This window comes from Bombina bombina, chromosome 3, assembly GCF_027579735.1.
Source record: "Bombina bombina isolate aBomBom1 chromosome 3, aBomBom1.pri, whole genome shotgun sequence".
In the NCBI taxonomy this organism is placed as follows: Eukaryota; Metazoa; Chordata; class Amphibia; order Anura; family Bombinatoridae; genus Bombina; species Bombina bombina.
This window is the reverse complement of record NC_069501.1, coordinates 1152195798-1152221787: the sequence shown is the minus strand read 5'-3', so window position 1 is coordinate 1152221787 and position 25990 is coordinate 1152195798. Positions and strand designations below refer to the sequence as shown.

Here is a 25990-nt window from a genome sequence, read left to right as displayed (position 1 = left end):
CAGTGGATGCATTGTCACTTCCTTGGAAGTATCATCCTGCCTATATCTTTCCGCCTCTAGTTCTTCTTCCAAGAGTAATTTCCAAGATTCTGAAGGAATGCTTGTTTGTTCTGCTGGTGGCTCCAGCATGGCCTCACAGGTTTTGGTATGCAGATCTTGTCCGGATGGCCACATGTCAACCGTGGACTCTTCCGTTAAGACCAGACCTTCTGTCGCAAGGTCCTTTTTTCCATCAGGATCTCAAATCCTTAAATTTGAAGGTATGGAGATTGAACGCTTGATTCTCAGTCAAAGAGGTTTCTCTGACTCTGTGATTAATACTATGTTACAGGCTCGTAAATCTGTATCTAGGAAGATATATTATCGAGTCTGGAAGATTTACATTTCTTGGTGTCTTTCTCATCATTTTTCCTGGCATTCTTTTAGAATTCCGAGAATTTTACAGTTTCTTCAGGATGGTTTGGATAAAGGTTTGTCTGCAAGTTCCTTGAAAGGACAAATCTCTGCTCTTTCTGTTCTTTTTCACAGAAAGATTGCTAATCTTCCTGATATTCATTGTTTTGTACAAGCTTTGGTTCGTATAAAACCTGTTATTAAGTCAATTTCTCCTCCTTGGAGTTTGAATTTGGTTCTGGGGGCTCTTCAAGCTCCTCCGTTTGAACCTATGCATTCACTGGACATTAAATTACTTTCTTGGAAAGTTTTGTTTCTTTTGGCCATCTCTTCTGCTAGAAGAGTTTCTGAATTTTCTGCTCTTTCTTGTGAGTCTCCTTTTCTGATTTTTCATCAGGATAAGGCGGTGTTGCGAACTTCTTTTAAATTTTTACCTAAGGTTGTGAATTCTAACAACATTAGTAGAGAAATTGTGGTTCCTTCATTGTGTCCTAATCCTAAGAATTCTAAGGAGAGATCATTGCATTCTTTGGATGTAGTTAGAGCTTTGAAATATTATGTTGAAGCTACTAAGAATTTCCGAAAGACTTCTAGTCTATTTGTTATCTTTTCCGGTTCTAGGAAAGGTCAGAAGGCCTCTGCCATTTCTTTGGCGTCTTGGTTGAAATCTTTAATTCATCATGCTTATGTCGAGTCGGGTAAAACTCTGCCTCAGAGGATTACAGCTCAGAGGTCAGTTTCTACTTCCTGGGCGTTTAGGAATGAAGCTTCGGTTGATCAGATTTGCAAAGCAGCAACTTGGTCTTCTTTGCATACTTTTACTAAATTCTACCATTTTGATGTGTTTTCTTCTTCTGAAGCAGTTTTTGGTAAAAAAGTTCTTCAGGCAGCTGTTTCAGTTTGATTCTTCTGCTTATAATTTCAGTTTTTTTCATTATAAGATTTAAACTTTATTTTGGGTGTGGATTATTTTCAGCGGAATTGGCTGTCTTTATTTTCCCTCCCTCTCTAGTGACTCTTGCGTGGAAGGTCCACATCTTGGGTATTCATTATCCCATACGTCACTAGCTCATGGACTCTTGCTAATTACATGAAAGAAAACATAATTTACCTGATAAATTAATTTCTTTCATATTAGCAAGAGTCCATGAGGCCCACCCTTTTTGTGGTGGTTATGATTTTTTTGTATAAAGCACAATTATTCCAATTCCTTATTTTTTATGCTTTCGCACTTTTGTCTTATCACCCCACTTCTTGGCTATGCGTTAAACTGATTTGTGGGTGTGGTGAGGGGTGTATTTATAGGCATTTTAAGGTTTGGGAAACTTTGCCCCTCCTGGTAGGAATGTATATCCCATACGTCACTAGCTCATGGACTCTTGCTAATATGAAAGAAATGAATTTATCAGGTAAGTTCTTACATAAATTATGTTTTGCCATGATTCAGGATGATCAATATTCCTTATTTCAGACAGTCAGTTTCATTATTTGGGATAATGCATATGAATAATCAATTTTTTCCCTGTGGGCTGTTAGGCTCGCAGGGGCTGAAAATGCTTCAATTTATTGCGTCATTCTTGGCGCGGACTTTTTTGGCGCAAAATTTTTTTTGTCATTTCCGGCGTCATTCATATTGCCGGAAGTTGTTCGTGATTGCGTCATTTTTTTTACGTTTTTGCGCCAGAAATGTCGGCGTCACCGGATGTGGCGTCATTCTTGGCGCCAATAATGTGGGCGTCTTTTTTGGCGCTAAAAAATGTGGGCGTCATTCTTGTCTCCACCTTTTTTTCACATTATTTCAGTCTCATTTTTCATTGCTTCTGGTTGCTAGAGGCTTGTTCATTGGCATTTTTTCCCATTCCTGAAACTGTCATTTAAGGAATTTGATAAGTTTTGCTTTATATGTTGTTTTTTCTTTTACATATTGCAAGATGTCTCAAATTGACCCTGGATCAGAATCTACTTCTGGAAAGACGCTGCCTGATGCTGGTTCTACCAAAGTTAAGTGCATCTGTTGTAAACTTGTGGTAACTGTTCCTCCGGCTGTAGTTTGTGATGAATATCATGATAAACTTGCTAATGCAGATAGTATTTCCATTAGTAATATTCCATTACCTGTTTCTGTTCCCTCAACATCTAATACTCAGGATGTTCCTGTTAATATAAAAGAATTTGTTTCTAAATCTATTAGGAAGGCTATGTCTATTATTCCTCCTTCCAGTAAACGTAAAAGGTCTTTTAAAACTTCTCATTTTTCAGATGAATTTTTAAATGACCGTCATCATTCTGATTTGTCTATTTCTGATGAGGATTTTTCTGGTTCAGAGGATTCTGTCTCAGATATTGACACTGATAAATCTTCATATTTATTTAAAATGGAATTTATTCGCTCTTTACTTAAAGAAGTTTTAATCGCATTGGAGATGGAGGAATCTAGTCCTCTTGATACTAAATGTACTAAGCGTTTAAATTCGGTTTTTAAACCTCCTATAGTTATTCCAGAAGTTTTTCCTGTCCCTGATGCTATTTCTGAAGTAATTTCTAGGGAATGGAATAATCTGGGTACTTCATTTTCTCCTTCTCAAAGGTTTAAGAAATTGTACCCTGTGCCATCTGACAGATTAGAGTTTTGGGACAAAATCCCTAAAGTTGATGGGGCTATCTCTACCCTTGCTAAACGTACTACTATTCCTACGGCAGATAGCACTTCGTTTAAAGATCCTTTAGATAGGAAAATTGAATCTTTTTTAAGAAAAGCTTATTTATGTTCAGGTAATTTACTTAGACCTGCTATATCTTTGGCTGATGTTGCAGCAGCTTCAACTTTTTGGTTGGAGGCTTTAGCGCAACAAGTGTCAGATCATAATACTCATAGCATTGTTAAACTTCTTCAACATGCTAATAACTTTGTCTGTGATGCCATCTTTGATATCATTAGAGTTGATGTCAGGTATATGTCTTTAGCTATTTTAGCTAGAAGAGCTTTATGGCTTAAAACTTGGAATGCAGATATGTCTTCTAAGTCAACTTTGCATTCTCTTTCTTTCCAACGTAATAAATTATTTGGTTCTCAGTTGGATTCTATTATTTCAACTGTTACTGGGGGGAAAGGAACTTTTTTGCCTCAGGACAAAAAATCTAAAGGTAAATATAGGGCTGCTAATAGTTTTCGTTCCTTTCGTCAGAATAAGGAACAGAAGCCTGACCCTTCCCCTAAAGGAACGGTTTCTGTTTGGAAACCATCTCCAGTCTGGAATAAATCCAAGCCTTTTAGAAAGCCAAAGCCAGCTCCCAAGTCCACATGAAGGTGCGGCCCTCATTCCAGCTCAGCTGGTAGAGGGCAGGTTACGATTTTTCAAAGATATTTGGATCAATTCGATTCACAGTCTTTGGATTCAGAACATTTTTTCACAAGGGTACAGAATAGGTTTCAAGGTAAGGCCGCCTGCGAGAAGATTTTTTCTCTCTCGCATTCCAATAAACCCAGTGAAGGCTCAGGCATTTCTGAAATGTGTTTCAGATCTAGAATTGGCTGGAGTAATTGTGCCAGTTCCAGTTCTGGAACAGGGTCTGGGGTTTTACTCAAATCTATTCATTGTACCAAAGAAAGAGAATTCCTTCAGACCAGTTCTGGATCTAAAAATATTGAATAGTTATGTAAGGATACCAACATTCAAAATGGTAACTATAAGGACTATTCTGCCTTTTGTTCAGCAAGGGCATTATATGTCTACAATAGATTTACAGGATGCATATCTTCATATTCCGATTCATCCAGATCATTTTCAGTTTCTGAGATTCTCTTTTCTAGACAAGCATTACCAGTTTGTGGCCCTGCCGTTTGGCCTAGCGACAGCTCCAAGGATCTTTTCAAAGGTTCTCGGTGCCCTTCTATCTGTAATCAGAGAACAGGGTATTGCGGTATTTCCTTATTTGGACGATATCTTGGTACTTGCTCAGTCTTCACATTCTGCAGAATCTCATACGAATCGACTTGTGTCGTTTCTTCAAAAACATGGTTAGAGGATCAATTTACCAAAGAGTTCATTGATTCCTCAGACAAGAGTAACCTTTTTAGGTTTCCAAATAGATTCAGTGTTCATGACCTTGTCTCTAACAGAAAAGAGACGTCTGAAATTGGTTTCAGCTTGTCGAAACCTTCAGTCTCAATCATTCCCTTCGGTAGCTTTATGCATGGAAATTCTAGGTCTCATGACTGCTGCATTGGACGCGATCCCCTTTGCTCGTTTTCACATGCGACCTCTTCAGCTTTGTATGCTGAACCAGTGGTGCAGGGATTATACAAAGATATCACAATTGATATTCTTAAATCCGAATGTACGACACTCTCTGACGTGGTGGACAGATCACCATCGTTTAGTCCAAGGGGCCTCTTTCTCCAACATAGGTGTGTCCGGTCCACGGCGTCATCCTTACTTGTGGGATATTCTCTTCCCCAACAGGAAATGGCAAAGAGCCCAGCAAAGCTGGTCACATGATCCCTCCTAGGCTCCGCCTACCCCAGTCATTCTCTTTGCCGTTGTACAGGCAACATCTCCACGGAGATGGCTTAGAGTTTTTTAGTGTTTAACTGTTTGTTGTTTATTCAGGTAAAAGGAGAGGTCAAAAAGCAACTTCTACCTCTCTCTCTTTTTGGATTAAAAGCATCATCAGATTGGCTTACGAGACTGCCGGACGGCAGCCTCCCGAAAGAATCACGGCTCATTCCACTAGGGCTGTGGCTTCCACATGGGCCTTCAAGAACGAGGCTTCTGTTGATCAGATATGTAGGGCAGCGACTTGGTCTTCACTGCACACTTTTACCAAATTTTACAAGTTTGATACTTTTGCTTCTTCTGAGGCTATTTTTGGGAGAAAGGTTTTGCAAGCCGTGGTGCCTTCCATTTAGGTGACCTGATTTGCTCCCTCCCTTCATCCGTGTCCTAAAGCTTTGGTATTGGTTCCCACAAGTAAGGATGACGCCGTGGACCGGACACACCTATGTTGGAGAAAACAGAATTTATGTTTACCTGATAAATTTCTTTCTCCAACGGTGTGTCCGGTCCACGGCCCGCCCTGGTTTTTTAATCAGGTCTGATAATTTATTTTCTTTAACTACAGTCACCACGGTACCATATGGTTTCTCCTATGCTATTATTCCTCCTTAACGTCGGTCGAATGACTGGGGTAGGCGGAGCCTAGGAGGGATCATGTGACCAGCTTTGCTGGGCTCTTTGCCATTTCCTGTTGGGGAAGAGAATATCCCACAAGTAAGGATGACGCCGTGGACCGGACACACCGTTGGAGAAAGAAATTTATCAGGTAAACATAAATTCTGTTTTTGTTCGTCCAACCTGGACTGTGATCACAACAGATGCAAGTCTTTCAGGTTGGGGAGCTGTCTGGGGATCTCTGACAGCGCAGGGGGTTTGGAAATCTCAAGAGGCGAGATTACCAATCAATATTTTATTCTCAGAGCTCTTCAGTTTTGGCTTCTTCTGAAGAGAGAACCGTTTATTTGTTTTCAGACAGACAATGTCACAACCGTGGCGTATATCAATCATCAAGGTGGGACTCACAGTCCTCAGGCTATGAAAGAAGTGTCTCGGATACTTGCATGGGCGGAATCCAGCTCCTGTCTAATCTCTGTGGTTCATATCCCAGGTATAGACAATTGGGAAGCGGATTATCTCAGTCGCCAAACTTTAAATCCGGGAGAATGGTCTCTTCACCCAGATGTGTTTCTTCCGATTGTTCAGATGTGGGGGCTTCCAGAAATAGATCTGATGGCTTCTCATCTAAACAGGAAACTTCCCAGGTATCTGTTCAGGTCCAGGTATCCTCAGGTCGGAAGCAGTGGATGCGTTGTCACTTCCTTGGAATTATCAACCTGCTTATATCTTTCCGCCTCTAGTTCTTCTTCCAAGAGTGATTTCCAAAATCATAATGGAGCATTCATTTGTACTGCTGGTGGCTCCAGCATGGCCACACAGGTTTTGGTATGCGGATCTTGTTCAGATGTCCAGTTGGCAACCTTGGCCACTTCCGTTAAGGCCAGACCTTCTATCTCAAGGTCCATTTTTCCATCTGGATCTCAAATCATTAAATTTGAAGGTATGGAGATTGAACTCTTAGTGCTAAGTCATAGAGGTTTCTCTGACTCAGTGATTAATACTATGTTGCAGGCTCGCAAATCTGTGTCTAGAAAGATTTATTACCGAGTTTGGAAGACTTACATTTCATGGTGTTCTTCTCATAAATTCTCTTGGCATTCTTTTAGAATTCCTAGAATTTTACAGTTTCTTCAGGATGGTTTGGATAAGGGTTTGTCTGCAAGTTCTTTGAAAGGACAAATTTATGCTCTTTCTGTTCTGTTTCACAGAAAAATTGCTAATCTTCCTGACATTCATTGTTTTGTACAGGCTTTGGTTCGTATCAAGCCTGTCATTAAGCCAGTTTCTCCTCCTTGGAGTCTTAATTTGGTTTTGAAGGCTTTACAGGCTCCTCCGTTTGAGCCTATGCATTCTTTGGACATGAAATTACTTTCTTGGAAAGTGTTGTTCCTTTTGGCTATCTCTTCTGCTAGAAGAGTTTCTGAGCTATCTGCTCTTTCTTGTGAGTCTCCTTTTCTGATTTTTCATCAGGATAAGGCGGTTTTGCGGACTTCATTTAAATTTTTACCTAAAGTTGTGAATTCTAACAACATTAGTAGAGAAATTGTTGTCCCTTCGTTGTGTCCTAATCCTAAGAATTCTTTGGAAAGATCTTTACATTCTCTGGACGTGGTAAGAGCTTTGAAATATTATGTTGAAGCTACTAAAGATTTCAGAAAGACTTCTAGTCTATTTGTTATCTTTTCTGGTTCTAGGAAAGGTCAGAAGGCTTTTGCCATTTCTTTGGCGTCTTGGTTAAAGCTTTTGATCCATCATGCTTATTTGGAGTCAGGTAAATCCCCGTCTCAGAGGATTACGGCTCATTCTACTAGGTCAGTTTCTACTTCCTGGGCTTTTAAGAATGAAGCTTCTGTTGATCAGATTTGCAAAGCAGCAACTTGGTCTTCTTTGCATACTTTTACTAAATTCTACCATTTTGATGTTTTCTCTTCTTCAGAAGCAGTTTTTGGTAGAAAAGTTCTTCAGGCAGCTGTTTCAGTTTGATTCTTCTGCTTATAATTTCATTTTTTTCATTATAAAGATTAAAACTTTTGATTTGGGTTTTAGATTCTTTTTTCAGCGGAATTGGCTGTCTTTATTTTTATCCCTCCCTCTCTAGTGACTCTTGCGTGGAGTTCCACATCTTGGGTATTTGCTATCCCATACGTCACTAGCTCATGGACTCTTGCCAATTACATGAAAGAAAACATAATTTATGTAAGAACTGACCTGATAAATTCATTTCTTTCATATTGGCAAGAGTCCATGAGGCCCACCCTTTTTGTGGTGGTTATGATTTTTTTGTATAAAGCACAATTATTCCAATTCCTTGTTGATGCTTTCGCTCCTTTCTTATCACCCCACTTCTTGGCTATCCGTTAAACTGAATTGTGGGTGTGGTGGGGGGTGTATTTATAGGCATTTTGAGGTTTGGGAAACTTTGCCCCTCCTGGTAGGAATGTATATCCCACACGTCACTAGCTCATGGACTCTTGCCAATATGAAAGAAATTAATTTATCAGGTAAGTTCTTACATAAATTATGTTTTTTCTGACAAATTTCAAAGTTATGTCTGTTTCCACTCCTGTATCACGTGACAGCTGTCATTTTGTGAATTCTTGCACATGCTCAGTAGGAGCTTATGACTCAAAGTGTAAATATTAAAAGACTGTGCACATGGAAGTAAATTGGAAAGTTGTTTGAAACTTTCATGATTCAGATAAAGTAATTTTATTTTCTCTTGAGTGTCCCTTTTACGAAAAATTAAAATGTTACACAAATGGTCGGTGTTTGTTTAATTTAAAACAAAACAAATAACAAACAGCATAGGAAATTTATATTCAAAATACTCTTTTTTTTAATTTTTTTTATATTTGTAACAAAAGATTCGGCTAAACTGAATTTTTCACCTGTGCATACCTCTAGAAATCACCTAAAATCTTTGGTGTTGTAGTATTATATTGTAATGTGTGTGCGTGTCTCTCCACCTCCAGAACCCTGCATAGCGAGATAAACGGCTCTCAAGCTATAATTTGCCTTTCTAAAATTACAAGACTTCTCAGATAATTTCGCTCTTGAGGTCATAAATCACTTTCCTCCTTTCATGGGAGGGTGTTTATATATATATATATATATATATATATATATATATATATATATATATATATATATATATATATATAATGGGTAGAAGAAGACACAAAGCTGTATACCTTATCAATACCAAGATATTTAAGAAATTTGCATATAATTTAATTAATGGAGTAAATCGGTTTATATATAATTATGCTGCAAATTCACCTTCACTACAAATTGACAGACACCATATTGGCAACTATTCTTTACTGCCCCATGAGTATAATCAAGACCAGTGTTACTTCTAAGGCCAGTTTTGTGAGTGGCCTAGAAGTGGTGAAACAGTTAATAAAGGAAGCGCCCATACCTTGCAGTCTGCATTGTGTACTGTTTGCTAATTGCTCTAATTAACTGTTTCACTGCTGAACCACTCACAAAACATCCCTTAGAGGGAACACTGGTCCAGACCAGATTTTAATGATCTTACCGCTTGAGAAAAAAATTAAAATATCTGACTCGCCTGTATTTAACCTGAACCCCTGTCATGTTTTCAGCCCATAAGTTAAGTGGACACCCTTGTTTTATAACTACAAATATCTAAGAACAATATTGTTCTAATTAAAAAAATTGCCAAGTGTCCTGCATCATATGGGACTATCTTACAGGCCCTTACCATCAAGTTCAGTCTCATTGCTCTGTGTGAGCCCCAATCTCAGGCTACATAAAGTCCATGCTAGTCAAACTATGACCTGAGTTGTCCAACACTGCCTTGTTCTGCAGAGCTATGACCCCTTGGACTGTGGGTTATGTTTGCACTGGGCAATATTTATGGTCTGAAATTATGCTTTAGCTACTCATCTTGCCATAATATTAGGTACATTGTTACTTTTATGTACATCAGATATTACCTGATTCTTTTTTATGTCCCAGCAATTAAATTTGCAGTGATATCACTTATGTGGCCATTAAAGAGCTAACCTGCAGTCATTTCTGTTTATTCTATGAAGGGTTGATGTTTATAATGTTCTATTATAGTTAAGGGAAGCTATTACCAGATCCAACATCCCTGTATCATTGTTTTCATCAAATTCCTAGGTTCTTCTCTATGATCCCCTGTTTGACTGGACAATGAATCCACTGAAAGCACTGTATCTGCAGCAGGATGAAGCTGATCTCAACGCCACAGCTGGTGGAGATGATCCAGAGTGTCACAGGAACTCCTGGTGAGATGAAATTTAGATTACAATGTCACTCTAGCTATTGGTATTTTTGCGTTGCATGTATCACATTGTTTTTGTCTACCACTTATAACAATATTTACTCTCCCACTACATTGGTGACATTATATTCAGGTTCTGATGGGAGTATGGTGCCTGTTATATTTTTGGAGTTGGTAGAGAGCTTCCAAGCATCGTAAGTGTTCTGCCACTGAAGTTGATGGGCCTAATTTATTAAGTTGCGGATGCGCAAGCATGAAAAGGTAGTTAAGTCTCTCCGCCACCTCAAGGGTAGTGGAGTTAAATCATATAGATCCAGTCAGGTGACAAGCCCTGCTCTTGTGCTATTGGTTGCACAAGAGCATGGGGCATGACTGCACAAGTACTTTTTAAAGTACTTTACTGTAGCAGTGGTTTGGTACACCAAATAGAGGCATGAGAAACATTTTGTGTTTCATTTTGACCCACTGAATTTTTTTTAATAAATTTTGATATCAGTTAAAATTTGTTGCTTATGCAACATTTGTGCCTATGTTAACTTGCATCGGGGAATTAAGATTTATACTTGGCTAACTGATGATAGCATATATAACTAATATAAAATAATCTATATTGAGAAAGATATACCTGATAATACAAACATTTTTGTGCTAAATTATGACACACTGTTTGTTTTTTTATAAATTTTGACTTGTGTAAATATCAGTTAAAAAATATTTGCTTATGCAAAGCTTGTGCTTTGTCTTTGATATTGACTGATGCCCGTTTCAAGGCCTAGAGTACAAAACAGGGCAAAATTCATAAAATGTTAGTCACATTTCAGGTGTTCAAACGTTTCTTACAGGGCAATGGTCCCTTCTCATATATGCTTTTCTGTAATTCTCCCAAAGTTTGGAAGGTTTGGGAACCATTAGCAACAATCAGAAGAAGATTCTCTTGGCTTAATAGTTTGTCAAGGAGAAATGGCAATGTATAAATTTTTTGGTTATTTTTCTTTTGTTATTCTTTTTTTGTTTTCAAATATGTTGAGTCCCTTATTTTGAAAAATTAGGTAGTTTTGTTACAGGAAGGAGCTAAATCCTTTGTGCAGAATCCAGCAACACACGGCCAACCTTAGCACTAAGTGGCACAGGCAATCTCAGGTCTTCAGGATAAAGTTGTTTACCTATATATAGGAACACACACACATAACCACATACATATATATTTAAAGGGGAGGCACCCATGTAGGATACTGGAAAATGTTATATACTCCAAAAAGGCAAATGAGGCATTATACCCTAAGTACCTGAATACTCTGTCACCATGTTGGGAATAAAGAAATTGATGCATCATTATTGATATAAACCTTGCTGTGTCTATGTTTCTCAGCAATGACACACAGAGCTTTAATAAAGTTGCGGAACGTGTTCTACTGCGTCTTCAGGAGAAGCTAAAAGGAGTGGAAGAGGGGACTGTCCTCAACGTAGGTGGACAAGTGAATCTTCTCATCCAACAAGCAATGGATCCTAAGAATCTCAGCAGGCTCTTTCCTGGCTGGAAGGCATGGGTTTAATGAGAGACTTCTACCAATAAAGCCTTCTCTCTATAACTGTTTTTCATAATGGAAAAAATGCAACGCCCATAGGACTGCAAAGCAGTTAAATTCAATTATTACATTTCATTTTTACTTTAAGTAATAGTTAATCAGCTTCTACATCTTATGATAAAATAGGAGTCAAAAATATAAATATAATGATGTAGATGTGAACCAAAGTCATTTCACTTTGCTTTAATGGGCTAGTAGATTACATAGATTACTGCTCTTTGTAGATACCGAATAGTGTAAAATTTAAATATGCAATTCCTATTGTAGCTTTTAAAGAACCTTTTTTTACAGTCTGTAGATAGCACTTTGAGTATAACTGTATATTGTAAAGTTACATACAAAGGAAGGATAATTCTCTTCATTGTCTTTAGTAAAGGACCTCATTATTAGTTTTTAGTTAGCAAAAATACATACATTGTGTATTTTGTTATAATTCTGTATTTAGAAGTTCATTTTAAACATGTATTGATATAATACTCACAAAATCTGTTGATATTTAAAAAGGTAATAAACCAATGTTATAAAAGCAATTATTAAATCCTTTCTTTAAGAAATTGATTTACTAAGGGGCATTGAAGTCTGTATTATATATAAAAACGGTTTAGAATGATGAAATTCAAAACCTTTTACTTCTACTAACTTTTTGCGGTTTTTAACACATGAAAGCATGGTGCCATTTTATGATATGAAGCCCTTAGCAATTTATATTTTCTGCTGTCTTCACAGTTAGCCACTGTGCTAGTCTCAAACAGCAGTCAAATATTTCTTTATGCAGTGGAAGAAATTGCTGATTTCTGCTTGTTGGTCATGTTCTAAAATGACATCATTCTGTTGGCCATCACTGTTATAATCTGACATTTGCTTGTACTTGTTCATATGGTAGGTACTGTACTGTGAGGTTTGAAAAGCAAATGATTTATTACACATATGCCATAAGTTAGTACCCAAATAATAAGGAAGATTTGCTGGCACACAATTAAGTTAAATAATTTTTTTTTATATTCTATTAAATAACTAAAGCAATATAAATAATATGGATGTCCTTATTGCAGATTTAATGATATGACAGTAGCTGTGTTGGTTATTTTTATTTTAGCAGGTAACATAAATATCTGAAACCAACAATTATGTATTTCACAGTCCATTAAGCAGGAGATGTTTCATCACCATAGGGCTAGTATCAAACTACTTGGAGAATGGTAAAACTTAAAATTATAAATGTAACCAGGAAACCTCATCTCCTTCAGTCCATTTCAATCTCGAATATTTTTTGAAGTTTCTTCTTAGAGATGGTTACTTCACCTGGACTTTTTCACCTTTTAACTTCAATTCATCAAATAGATTGTCATCTCTACCACATAGCTCCAAACAATCACTGTTTATTCATGTAATCTGAAAGGCTTCTAATGATGTGCTCATTCATCTAAATGTTTCTGATCTCTCAGTAAAGATAATCTGATACAGAGTCAATTTCTAGAGGATGCTTGCTGGGTTTTACCATCTGTACAACATATGCTTCATGGCACATAACATAGAATTCCTTACCCTCTTGTGTGGCACCATTACATTTTGCTGATACTTTTACCAATAGCCTCATTCTGGCCCTACAACAGTTACAAGATTTATAAGGAACCATAATCACCTTACAGCAGTACACGCAGATTGTGAGATACCCACCACATTCTGACTGCAATGACAACACAGGAAATAGTATTATTCAAGCATGCAGAGAATGCAATATTGCTGCAACTCTTATTTCTTTTCTCAACTCCAGTCCTCAAGTACCCCTAACAGGCCAGATATTTAGAATATCTTAACTAGAGCACAGGTGAAATAATCAGTTAATCAGTACCCATGGTTACTAACCTGTTTTCAAACCATCAGCTGATTATTTAATCTGTGCTTCAGTTCAGATATTTTTAAAATCTGGCCTATTAGCGGTACTTGAAGACTGGATTTGAGAAACACTGCTTTAAATCTTCTGCACCTTTTCTCTCATTTCTACCATATAGGGGTTTTATTCCTGTCATCAATCTTGTTTCTGTATTGACCATGGTAAACCTAAAAAAATGCACAGCTTTGAAAAAACAGCACTAGCAAAAACTAGCAAAGGATTAAGATATTTGCTTCCAGGTGTGTTTTCCAGGTGCTTGAAGCTAATTCTCATCCTTTGTAGCTGCTTTCATCTCATGCCCTAAGTATAGCCACATGTCCTTTAGGTCCCACTGAAGTATAGAACTATTGGCCCACTACTCAGTCCTTGTCAGATTTTGTTTAGTCTACAGTGATCACCTTTATTCAAGGTATTTATGAACCTAGCGTTCCCCATGCCACCCCTGGTTCTTCACTATGACTTCCATTCAACAAGGCATTAAATGCCATATTTTAACTGGTTCTGTAATCAACTCCCCTTCCATCTTTGATATCATTACCTCCAGGTACAAGATAACTTTCCCTCTCTCCAACAGATTCTTTCTGTCATGAATCCCACCACTTTTTCCTCACTGTGAGTGTAATATTCAGCTGAAGTGATCCAACCTGTCTCCAGACAAGGTTTTTATTTCAATCTCTTCACTGTAATAAATAAGTGAGGACAATATCACCTTGTCCCAGACCTCAAGGTTCACAAAAAGTCTATATACTGACCCCGTTCAAAATGGCCACTTATAACCACAAGGATGCTTACATTTACATTCCTATCTACCCCTTCTACCGGTTCCTTTCCCTTACAGTTAGTTGCATTTCCAGACTGTGAATCTTCAGTTTATTTACCACAGTCCTTGCAGCTCTAACTTCTACTTTGTATCTCTAAGGAATTGTCATATTCTCCTCCCTGGGGAACATCCTGGTCATGACCCCATTATACAGCCTGGCTTTAGCTCACATATCCAAAGTTCCTAAGTGTCACAGCTGGATGCTTTTTTCAAGAATTTCCTTCTTCCCAACACAAAGATTACTATCTTGGGAGTCATTATTGATAGTATCACTCAATCCTGCTTTGCAACAGGCTCTATTGGCTTGTTTGGATTTTTTTCAACCATTTTCAACCGTGCTTTATAGCGGTACAACCTCTGTTGTAGGAACACATACTCAATGATAGTCTTAAAGATTCATCTAACTTTGCCAATAGTTTAAGTCTTTCTTGGAGGTAGTGTCACAAGGTGTTTTTATCATTAGGTCTCTATCTCAAATGCCTCTGGAATTATTCATTTTTAACTACAAATGTAAAAGTGTTGCTGGTAGGGAAGTATTGTGGAAGGACAGTCGGACTTAAGGTATATGGTCGCCAAAGGAGGCAACCCTTCCTATAAATGTTCTCTAGCTTAGAGCATCTGTCCCTGCATTCAACTGTTGGCCCAGCCGTACATTAGCACACAGTTCAGCTTTTCTGCAAGAGATTATCGGGATTTTGACAAGAAAGTAGTCTTACATCCAGATTCAAGGAATAAACAACAGAGTAGTGGGATACTACAGCTATTATATTCTTTATTCCGGGCAATAGTCTCTTCAGCTATATTTGCTTACAGAACTCACCAAACAGGCATTCAGACAGAACCAGGGCCAAAGATCCACAGGTGATGTTTGTAGATACCATTGCCTAACCTTGAGATTATCCTCTAGTCTTTGTCTTTCCTCCCATTGAGGTGGAACCCAAGATTCTCTTGCAAGCTCAAGTAGCCAGAACACAATTTTCATTATTATTTTTATTAATGGTTAACTGTACCATCATTATTATTATTATTATTATTATAGCTTAAGGTTCAGCATGTATGCCTAGGGTCCACTGACTATAGCTTAATATTTATATGAGATGTATGTCTCTGGATGCAAACAACTGTTATTCCTTGCTTATATTATCTGTATTTTTCATTTCAGCAATTATGAAGCGGTTTCCCAGCACCACAAATGCTTCCAGCTGGGTCCGGAGTTCTCTTTCCTCTCTCCCATTAAACTGAATTTATTTTTGATCACTGAAATTGTTTATACATATTAGATTGTTATTACACATAATGTACAGGAATTGTTTATTTATTTTTATTTCTATTCTAATCCATATGTATTTACTGTGTGCTGACAACAGTGCATACCTCTGTGTTCATAGCTACGTAAATAAATACCTATTGGAGGATTAATTGAGGGGAGTGTTCCCAACTACCAATAGGATGACTAGCCACTGTTTTTAAGTTCACTTCACTGTGTTTTAGTCAGGTAATGAGTAAGGCTGTAAGCTGAAACGCGTATACCTGTTTCTTAACGCTAGTCTTATTGATTTTTGTCAGTATTTACCCCGGGGTGTTTTCTCCCCTCTCACGGTTTTGTTTGTTTGTTTGACAAACGTGTTAATTTCTTCACTCTGAGCGCCAAGGCGCTATGTTTGCTACTTGTAAATAAATTAATTTTTGTGCATTGAACCGCTGCTTGTGCTCCTTTTTCTCTTTTTGCTCTCATTTGACCGGCCTCCAGTGTAGCACAGCAGCTAGGTATTGCACCAAAATCCTGACCGCATCATCACGCCCATCACCTGGGACGCTAACGGAAGGAGGAGTCACCCACCGCAGCCATCAGAGCTCACTCAGGTTTACCGCAGGAGCTGGACACTAACTGAACTAGACGATCCATACACAGTAAGGAGAACGGATATATTGCCGCAACGGACTGTCGCTCAGGATCCAGCAGCACACAGGTATGAGGTGTGGACTCTTGGCGTATATTTACTAGATATCTAGTGTATTTGTATTTTCATTCTTATACATGTGCATTCAGCGGTGGCATACGAGTCTCACCGGTCCAAGTCTGAGGTAGGGAAAACTCACAGGACCTGGTTATATAATCCTGTCAACATTCAAACACTGCATGTATTGTGATTTGGGAGCTAGCTGATCAACACACTACTCTTAAGTTGATTGACACACATCACCGCGGTTACTCTCCATCTAACTTTCTTTCCCTTGTTTGCTGCTTAATTATTCGTGTACACGTGGGGTCTAGGCCAGACTCCTGGGAGAGTAACTGAAGTCCTAGGTGGTATCTGCATCCATTGGTGTCATTGGCACACAATCATTGCTACTATTTTTTTACATATCTTTTATTGTGTGAGCGTTTTTTGCGGTCAGGTATGAGTGAAGGGGGTAATACTGAAGTAGCTTTACTGTTTTCACTGAGGAATGCACAGGAAAGGAACACTGCACCTGTGGATTATAATAAGGTGTTTTCTACTGACAAATCCCATTATAGCTTGGTTGCCCTATTTGAAGAATTAGAATTTCTACTCCTAAAAGAAAACAAGCTCATTTGGGATATAAAGACTTTAACTAAATATCAGGAATTGGGCATCATACCCAGGGGACTGAGGCTAAACAAATTTCCAACTTTCATCACAGATGATAAAGTATTTATTGATCTGTGGAATGGCCACCTGAGTACTTGTTCACAGAAACTTATGCAGTTGATCTGCGAATATAAACAGAAATCCCTAGAGGAGCTAACAATAAAAATCAAGGAGGTTCAGAGGGAACTAAACAATAGGAGCAAGGAACCAAGCTATCTAAAGTTTGACAGCACACTCCAGCAAATAATAGCAGAAGCTAAAACATTGCTATTGGAAATAAAACACAGTAAATACCTTAGAGATCAGTTAGATTACGACTTGAATCGTGTCTATGTATGGAACAAAAAGGATAGACAAACTCTAAGGAAGGAACATAATAGAAATACATTTTACCCAAACAAATCAAGGGGGAACAACAGACATAGGCAAAGTAGAAGGAGAGTGAACTTCTTCGAAAGTGAAGGTGAATCGTGTGATGAGGGTTCTGGATCGGGTGGGGAAGAATTACCACCTAAGACACAAGCTACCAGACCAAAGGATAATTCAATACCTCTACCACCCTCTATATTAAAAACACAGGCTCCACAGCCTCGTTCACATTATAGGGAAGAAACAAGATGTGCAGAGACGAGCACTACAGAAGCTATGGAAGTGGAGAGAGTACAATTGGAACAGGTTTTTCAGGTCCCCCAAAGAACACCAGACGGGGGGGGAGGCGCCAGCAAGGATCAAAGCCATCAATACAAAGATCAAAGGAGGTATCCCCAGAGGAGGGGCCGAGGCCGAGGCAACTACAGAATGTACTGAATCTTTCAGATGTGGTGTTGACCAAACATGAACTGGAGGTACTGAGTCTGGGACTGTCCTTTACACCCACTGCAGACTTTAATTTGTTCAGGACACTACTTGATATCAACAAACTAATTCGAAAACTAACACTGAGAAAGTTCTACCATTCCCAAGAGGGAGGGAGTGATGAGAGCCACGCATCCATTCCCAGGAATAGATCAGGAAGCTTGGTAGGCTTAGGGCCCGATAATCAACTAAGTTTCCAGGAACTCTGTGACATTAGGTCTCTGGAGACACTAGGGGATGAGGCCAGTGGAGCTGGGTATATACAGGTTCCATCCTTTAAGTGTAAGTCCTCGTTCTATCCCATCCAGAACAGAGGCCAAGTCCTGGAGAAATTCCAACAGAGGGTAGAGTCAGACCTCACAAATTTGTATTATAAGTCAAAGAGGGGCAAACATAACAACATATCAGCACTACAGAGGAAGGCACTAGACAGCCTAGCCAGCAATGAAAACATAGTGGTGAGGGCCGCAGATAAGGGTGGCACCATAGTGGTGCTCAATGCCAGTAGCTTCAGGGAGGAGGCCTACAGGCAACTAAGAAGTATTGATGATTACAGTGCTCTGCCGGGTGATCCGACGGGGAGGTTCCAGCGACGGTTGGCCTCCCTTGTGGACGATGGTGTGGAGCTAGGCTTTATTGATGCCAAGACACGCGATTATCTCATAGTGTCTAATCCCACCATTCCTACATTTAACCACCTGCCTAAGGTCCACAAATCCACTGATAATGTACAGGGGAGGCCAATCGTGAGTGGCATTGGATCCCTGCTGGAGCACCTGTCAGAGTGGCTGGATCATGTTTTGCAGCCAATGGTGAGTGCTCTATGGAGCTTTCTCTCAGATACTAAGCATGTACTCAATCTTCTCTCAAGAGTAGTTTGGAGCAAACACTATGTTTGGTTGACAGCCGATGTAAAATCGCTATATACCTCTATTCCACACAAAAAGGGGTTACAGGCCATTCGGTTTTTCCTAGAAAAACAATATGGACCGGAATTAAATTTTGTGAACTTTGTGGTGGAAGTTACCAACTTCCTTCTCAACCATAACTACTTTGAATTTGAGGGGGATTTCTTTCTCCAGAGGCGTGGGACGGCTATGGGGGCGAAATTTGCCCCCTCCTACGCCAACTTGTTTATGGGTTGGTGGGAGCTGTCCCACGTCTATGGAGATGGGAATCCTCACAAAGACAAAGTAGTTTGGTACGGTCGCTATATCGACGACCTCCTATTTATATGGGGAGGTAGTGAATCTGAATTACAGACATTCATAAGAAGTCTTGATGATGACTCTATGGGGATTCACTTTACAAATGAGATACAAAGTGACACTATTAACTTTCTAGATGTGACTCTTAGAGGTAGACAGGATCAGTTTATCAGCTCAGAGACCTACCGCAAACCCATTTCGGGCAACTCACTGCTACATGCAGCTAGCTGCCATCCGCCAGGAGTGTTTAAAGGAGTAGCGAAGGGTCAGTTCATTAGGCTGAAAAGGAACTGCAGTGATGCAGAGGTCTATGAGAAACAGGCCAATGAACTGACCATACGTCTGAAAGAGAGGGGCTATAGGAGTTCTGTCATCACAAAAGCAAGGAACACTGTAAGAGGAATACCTAGGGAAAGACTTCTTAGGCCTAAATCCTGTACTCAGGATGAGAAAGACAACAAAGTTGTCTTTTTAACAGAGTACTCAAGACAATACAGGGAAATCTGCCAAATAGTGAGGCATAACTTTAATATGCTATCTGCAGATGACAAACTCCAGAAAGTGGTTACAGATGGCCTAAGGTACTCCTACAAGAAAAATAGAACAATAGGCAACATTGTGGCACCCACAAGAATTAAAAAGACAGGACAACCCACTTCTTCATGGTTGAGCTGTAAGGGTACTTTTCACTGCCACCATCGTACATGTGTGGCCTGTGAGAAGCTGGCCCCTGGTAACCAGTTTATCTCACTAATGACAGGTCAGAATTTTATGATAGATTCTTGCCTCAACTGTAGGTCTACATATGTGGTTTATGTCATTTCTTGTAGGGAATGCTCCCTCCAATATGTAGGCCTCACGACAAGAGAGGCTAGAACCCGTATTAAAGAGCACCTTAGTGATATAAGGGCGGGTGTACTCACTACAGCATTGATTCAACATTTTGCGGGTACACACCAGAAAGACACTAGCTCCTTTTCTTGGACCATCATTGAGAGGGTGGCTCCCTGTAAGGGGGGAGTCGACAGGGTCCGCAGGTTGGGGGAGAGGGAGGCCTTCTGGATTTTTAAGCTCAGGACAAGAGTTCCAGAGGGCCTTAATTCGGAATATGACCTCATCAATTTTTGGTAGGGCCTATCCTCTCCCCCACCTGGCTCACCCTGTCTATACTATGTTACCCCTGGAGCGTAGGAGCCTATCAACTCAGGATACTTTAGTATAATTTTTCGGGTCTCTGGTACTTCAGCTTGCCCTCTGGACTAATTGTTCTATTTTTCTATTGTAAATAAGGCTCTCTATAATACGCTACCTACTGTCCCGTATGGCAAGGAATGCATATGATAACAGCATTTATGTATTTGTAGACACTCTTTGACTTTATTTTTATTAATGGTTAACTGTACCATCATTATTATTATTATTATTATAGCTTAAGGTTCAGCATGTATGCCTAGGGTCCACTGACTATAGCTTAATATTTATATGAGATGTATGTCTCTGGATGCAAACAACTGTTATTCCTTGCTTATATTATCTGTATTTCTCTTGTTAAGTGTATCCAGTCCACGGATCATCCATTACTTATGGGATATTAACTCCTCCCCAACAGGAAGTGCAAGAGGATTCACCCAGCAGAGCTGCTATATAGCTCCTCCCCTAACTGCCATTACCAGTCATTCTCTTGCACCCAACGAATAGATAGGATGTGTGAGAGGACTGTGGTGATTATACTTGGTTTAATACCTTCAATCAAAAGTTTGTTATTTTATAATAGCACCGGAGTGTGTTATTCCTTCTCTGGTAGAATTTGAAGAAGAATCTACCTCAGTTTTTCTATGATTTTAGCCGGAGTAGTTAAGATCATATTGCTGTTTCTCGGCCATCTGAGGAGAGGTAAACTTCAGATCAGGGGACAGCGGGCAGATTAATCTGCAAAGAGGTATGTAGCAGCTTATTATTTTCTGACAATGGAATTGATGAGAAAATTCTGCCATACCGATATAATGTAAACTCAGCCTTAAATGCAGTAGCAGCAACTGGTATCAGGCTGTCATGTATGTATATTTTACACTTCAGTATTCTGGGGAATGGCACTTCACTGGAATTATACTGTATGCATAAAACGTTAGCCTAATTTGCAGGGACTAGCAATAGGCTTTTTAATAACACTCAATTTATTAATGTTAAACGTTTTTTGCTGGCATGTAAAACCCAGGTACTGGGTGAAAAAATGTTTTGGGCACTATTTTTTTTCCATTTGGCAGTCGTTTTATTTAATTTATGACAGTTTACTGATCTCTCTCACTGTTATGTGTGAGGGGGAGGGGCCTTTTTTGGTGCTTTTGCTACACATCAAAAAATTCAGTCAGAAGTTTATTGTCTTCCCTGCATGATCCGGTTCATCTCTACAGAACTCAGGGGTCTTCAAAACTTGTTTTGAGGGAGGTAATCACTCACAGCAAAGCTGTGAGATTGTAGTTGACTGTGATAAAAAAAAAGTTTATTTCTGTATTTTTTTTTTTTTTTCTGCTATCAGGGTTAGTTATCCTTTGCTAATGGGAGCAATCCTTTGCTAAAATTGTGTTTTTTACAAAGATTTGATGCTATAACTTTTCAGTTTATTAATTTTCAACTGTCATAACTTTTTCTGTGCTTCTTATAGGCACAGTACGTTTTCATATTATAGTAAATTACTTGAAAAGTATTTCCAAGTTGCTAGTTTATTTGCTAGTGTGTTAAACATGTCTGATTCAGAGGAAGATATCTGTGCTATATGTGCTAAAGCCAAAGTGGAGCCCAATAGAAATTTATGTACTAACTGTATTGATGCTACTTTAAATAAAAGTCAATCTGTACAAATTGAACATATTTCACCAAACAACGAGGGGAGAGTTATGCCGACTAACTCGCCTCACGTGTCAGTACCTGCATCTCCCGCTCGGGAGGTGCGTGATATTGTAGCGCCGAGTACATCTGGGCGGCCATTACAAATCACATTACAGGATATGGCTACTGTTATGACTGAAGTTTTGGCTAAATTACCAGAACTAAGAGGTAAGCGTGATCACTCTGGGGTGAGAACAGAGTGCGCTGATAATATTAGGGCCATGTCAGACACTGCGTCACAATTTGCAGAACATGAGGACGGAGAGCTTCATTCTGCGGGTGACGGTTCTGATCCAAACAAACTGGATTCAGATATTTCAAATTTTAAATTTAAGCTGGAAAACCTCCGTGTATTATTAGGGGAGGTGTTAGCGGCTCTGAATGATTGTAACATTGCAATACCAGAGAAAATGTGTAGGTTGGATAAATATTTTGCGGTACCGGCGAGTACTGACGTTTTTCCTATACCTAAGAGACTTACTGAAATTGTTACTAAGGAGTGGGATAGACCCGGTATGCCGTTCTCACCCCCTCCGATATTTAGAAAGATGTTTCCAATAGACGCCACCACACGGGACTTATGGCAAACGGTCCCTAAGGTGGAGGGAGCAGTTTCTACTTTAGCTAAGCGTACCACTATCCCGGTGGAGGATAGCTGTGCCTTTTCAGATCCAATGGATAAAAAGTTAGAGGGTTACCTTAAGAAAATGTTTGTTCAACAAGGTTTTATATTGCAACCTCTTGCATGCATTGCGCCTGTCACGGCTGCAGCAGCATTTTGGTTTGAGTCTCTGGAAGAGACACTTGAATCAGCTCCATTAGATGAGATTACACACAAGCTTAAAGCCCTTAAGTTAGCTAACTCATTTATTTCAGATGCCGTAGTACATTTAACTAAACTTACGGCTAAGAATTCCGGATTCGCCATTCAGGCACGCAGAGCACTGTGGCTAAAATCCTGGTCAGCTGACGTTACTTCTAAATCTAAATTGCTTAATATACCTTTCAAAGGGCAGACCTTATTCGGGGCCGGGTTGAAAGAAATTATCGCTGACATTACAGGAGGTAAAGGCCATGCCCTGCCTCAAGACAGAGCCAAACCTAAGGCTAGACAGTCTAATTTTCGTTCCTTTCGTAATTTCAAAGCGGATGCAGCATCAACTTCCTCTGCACCAAAACAGGAAGGAGCTGTTGCTCGCTACAGACAAGGCTGGAGACCTAACCAGTCCTGGAACAAGGGCAAGCAGGCCAGGAAACCTGCTGCTGCCCCTAAGACAGCATGAATCGAGGGCCCCCGATCCGGGAACGGATCTAGTGGGGGGCAGACTTTCTCTCTTCGCCCAGGCTTGGGCAAGAGATGTCCAGGATCCCTGGGCGTTAGAGATCATATCTCAGGGATACCTTCTAGACTTCAAATTCTCTCCCCCAAGAGGGAGATTTCATCTGTCAAGGTTGTGAACAAACCAAATAAAGAAAGAGGCGTTTCTACGCTGCGTACAAGATCTTTTATTAATGGGAGTGATCCATCCGGTTCCGCGGTCGGAACAAGGACAAGGGTTTTACTCAAATCTGTTTGTGGTTCCCAAAAAAGAGGGAACTTTCAGGCCAATCTTGGATTTAAAGATCCTAAACAAATTCCTAAGAGTTCCATCGTTCAAAATGGAAACTATTCGGACAATTTTACCCATGATCCAAAAGGGTCAGTACATGACCACAGTGGATTTAAAGGATGCTTACCTTCACATACCGATTCACAAAGATCATTACCGGTATCTAAGGTTTGCCTTTCTAGACAGGCATTACCAGTTTGTAGCTCTTCCATTCGGATTGGCTACGGCTCCGAGAATCTTCACAAAGGTTCTGGGTGCTCTTCTGGCGGTACTAAGACCGCGAGGAATTGCGGTAGCTCCGTACCTAGACGACATTCTGATACAAGCTTCAAGCTTTCAAACTGCCAAGTCTCATACAGAGTTAGTACTGGCATTTCTAAGGTCGCATGGATGGAAGGTGAATGAAAAGAAGAGTTCTCTCTTTCCACTCACAAGAGTTCCCTTCTTGGGGACTCTTATAGATTCTGTAGAAATGAAGATTTACCTGACAGAAGACAGGTTAACAAAGCTTCAAAATGCATGCCGTGTCCTTCATTCCATTCAACACCCGTCAGTAGCTCAATGCATGGAGGTGATCGGCTTAATGGTAGCAGCAATGGACATAGTACCCTTTGCACGTCTACATCTCAGACCGCTGCAATTGTGCATGCTAAGTCAGTGGAATGGGGATTACTCAGACTTGTCCCCTACTCTGAATCTGGATCAAGAGACCAGAAATTCTCTTCTATGGTGGCTTTCTCGGCCACATCTGTCCAGGGGGATGCCATTCAGCAGGCCGGACTGGACAATTGTAACAACAGACGCCAGCCTACTAGGTTGGGGCGCTGTCTGGAATTCTCTGAAGGCTCAGGGACAATGGAATCAGGAGGAGAGTCTCCTACCAATAAACATTCTGGAATTGAGAGCAGTTCTCAATGCCCTTCTGGCTTGGCCCCAGTTAACAACTCGGGGGTTCATCAGGTTTCAGTCGGACAACATCACGACTGTAGCTTACATCAACCATCAGGGAGGGACAAGAAGCTCCCTAGCAATGATGGAAGTATCAAAGATAATTCGCTGGGCAGAGTCTCACTCTTGCCACCTGTCAGCAATCCACATCCCGGGAGTGGAGAACTGGGAGGCGGATTTCTTAAGTCGTCAGACTTTTCATCTGGGGGAGTGGGAACTTCATCCGGAGGTCTTTGCCCAAATACTTCGACGTTGGGGCAAACCAGAGATAGATCTCATGGCGTCTCGACAGAACGCCAAGCTTCCTCGTTACGGGTCCAGATCCAGGGATCCGGGAGCGGTTCTGATAGATGCTTTGACAGCACCTTGGACCTTCGGGATGGCTTATGTGTTTCCACCCTTCCCGATGCTTCCTCGATTGATTGCCAGAATCAAACAGGAGTCAGTGATTCTAATAGCGCCTGCATGGCCACGCAGGACTTGGTATGCAGATCTAGTGGACATGTCATCCTGTCCACCTTGGTCGCTACCTCTGAAACAGGACCTTCTGATCCAGGGTCCCTTCAAACATCAAAATCTAATTTCTCTGAAGCTGACTGCTTGGAAATTGAACGCTTGATTTTATCAAAACGTGGTTTTTCTGAGTCAGTTATTGATACCTTAATACAGGCTAGGAAGCCTGTTACCAGAAAGATTTACCATAAGATATGGCGCAAATACTTATATTGGTGCGAATCCAAGAGTTACTCATGGAGTAAGGTTAGGATTCCGAGGATATTGTCTTTTCTACAAGAAGGTTTAGAAAAGGGTTTATCCGCTAGTTCCTTAAAGGGACAGATTTCAGCTCTGTCCATTCTTTTACACAAACGTCTGTCAGAAGTTCCGGACGTTCAAGCTTTTTGTCAGGCTTTAGCTAGGATCAAGCCTGTGTTTAAAACTGTTGCTCCACCATGGAGTTTGAACTTAGTTCTTAATGTTTTACAGGGGGTTCCGTTTGAACCCCTTCATTCCATTGATATCAAGTTGTTATCTTGGAAAGTTCTGTTTTTAATGGCGATTTCCTCGGCTCGAAGAGTCTCTGAGTTATCTGCCTTACATTGTGATTCTCCTTATCTGATTTTTCATTCAGACAAGGTAGTTCTGCGTACTAAACCTGGGTTCCTACCTAAGGTGGTCACTAACAGGAATATCAATCAAGAGATTGTGGTTACATCTTTGTGTCCTAATCCTTCTTCGAAAAAGGAACGTCTGCTACCCAATCTAGATGTAGTCCGTGCCCTGAAATTTTATCTACAGGCAACTAAGGATTTTCGACAAATGTCTTCCCTGTTTGTCGTTTATTCTGGTCAGAGGAGAGGTCAAAAAGCTTCGACTACCTCTCTCTCCTTTTGGCTTCGTAGCATAATACGGTTAGCCTATGAGACTGCTGGACAGCAGCCTCCTGAAAGAATTACAGCACATTCTACTAGAGCTGTGGCTTCCACTTGGGCCTTTAAGAATGAGGCTTCTGTTGAACAGATTTGCAAGGCTGCAACTTGGTCTTCTCTTCATACTTTTTCCAAATTTTCCAAATTTGACACTTTTGCTTCTTCGGAGGCTGTTTTTGGGAGAAAGGTTCTTCAGGCAGTGGTTCCTTCCATATAAAGAGCCTGCCTGTCCCTCCCGTCATCCGTGTACTTTAGCTTTGGTATTGGTATCCCATAAGTAATGGATGATCCGTGGACTGGA

General features: G+C 40.0%; 1 protein-coding gene across 1 annotated transcript in view; it reads left to right on the top strand.

The window, feature by feature from the left end:
- Positions 1-11964, top strand: part of ATM (ATM serine/threonine kinase) — a 925848-nt gene extending 913884 nt beyond the window's left edge. The window contains exons 62-63 of the mRNA XM_053708547.1: positions 9717-9844; positions 11210-11964. Of these exons, the coding sequence (XP_053564522.1) occupies positions 9717-9844; positions 11210-11393 (312 nt within the window). The 3' untranslated portion in view covers positions 11394-11964. The remainder of the gene's footprint in view (positions 1-9716; positions 9845-11209) is intronic.
- Positions 11965-25990: the final 14026 nt, after the last annotated feature.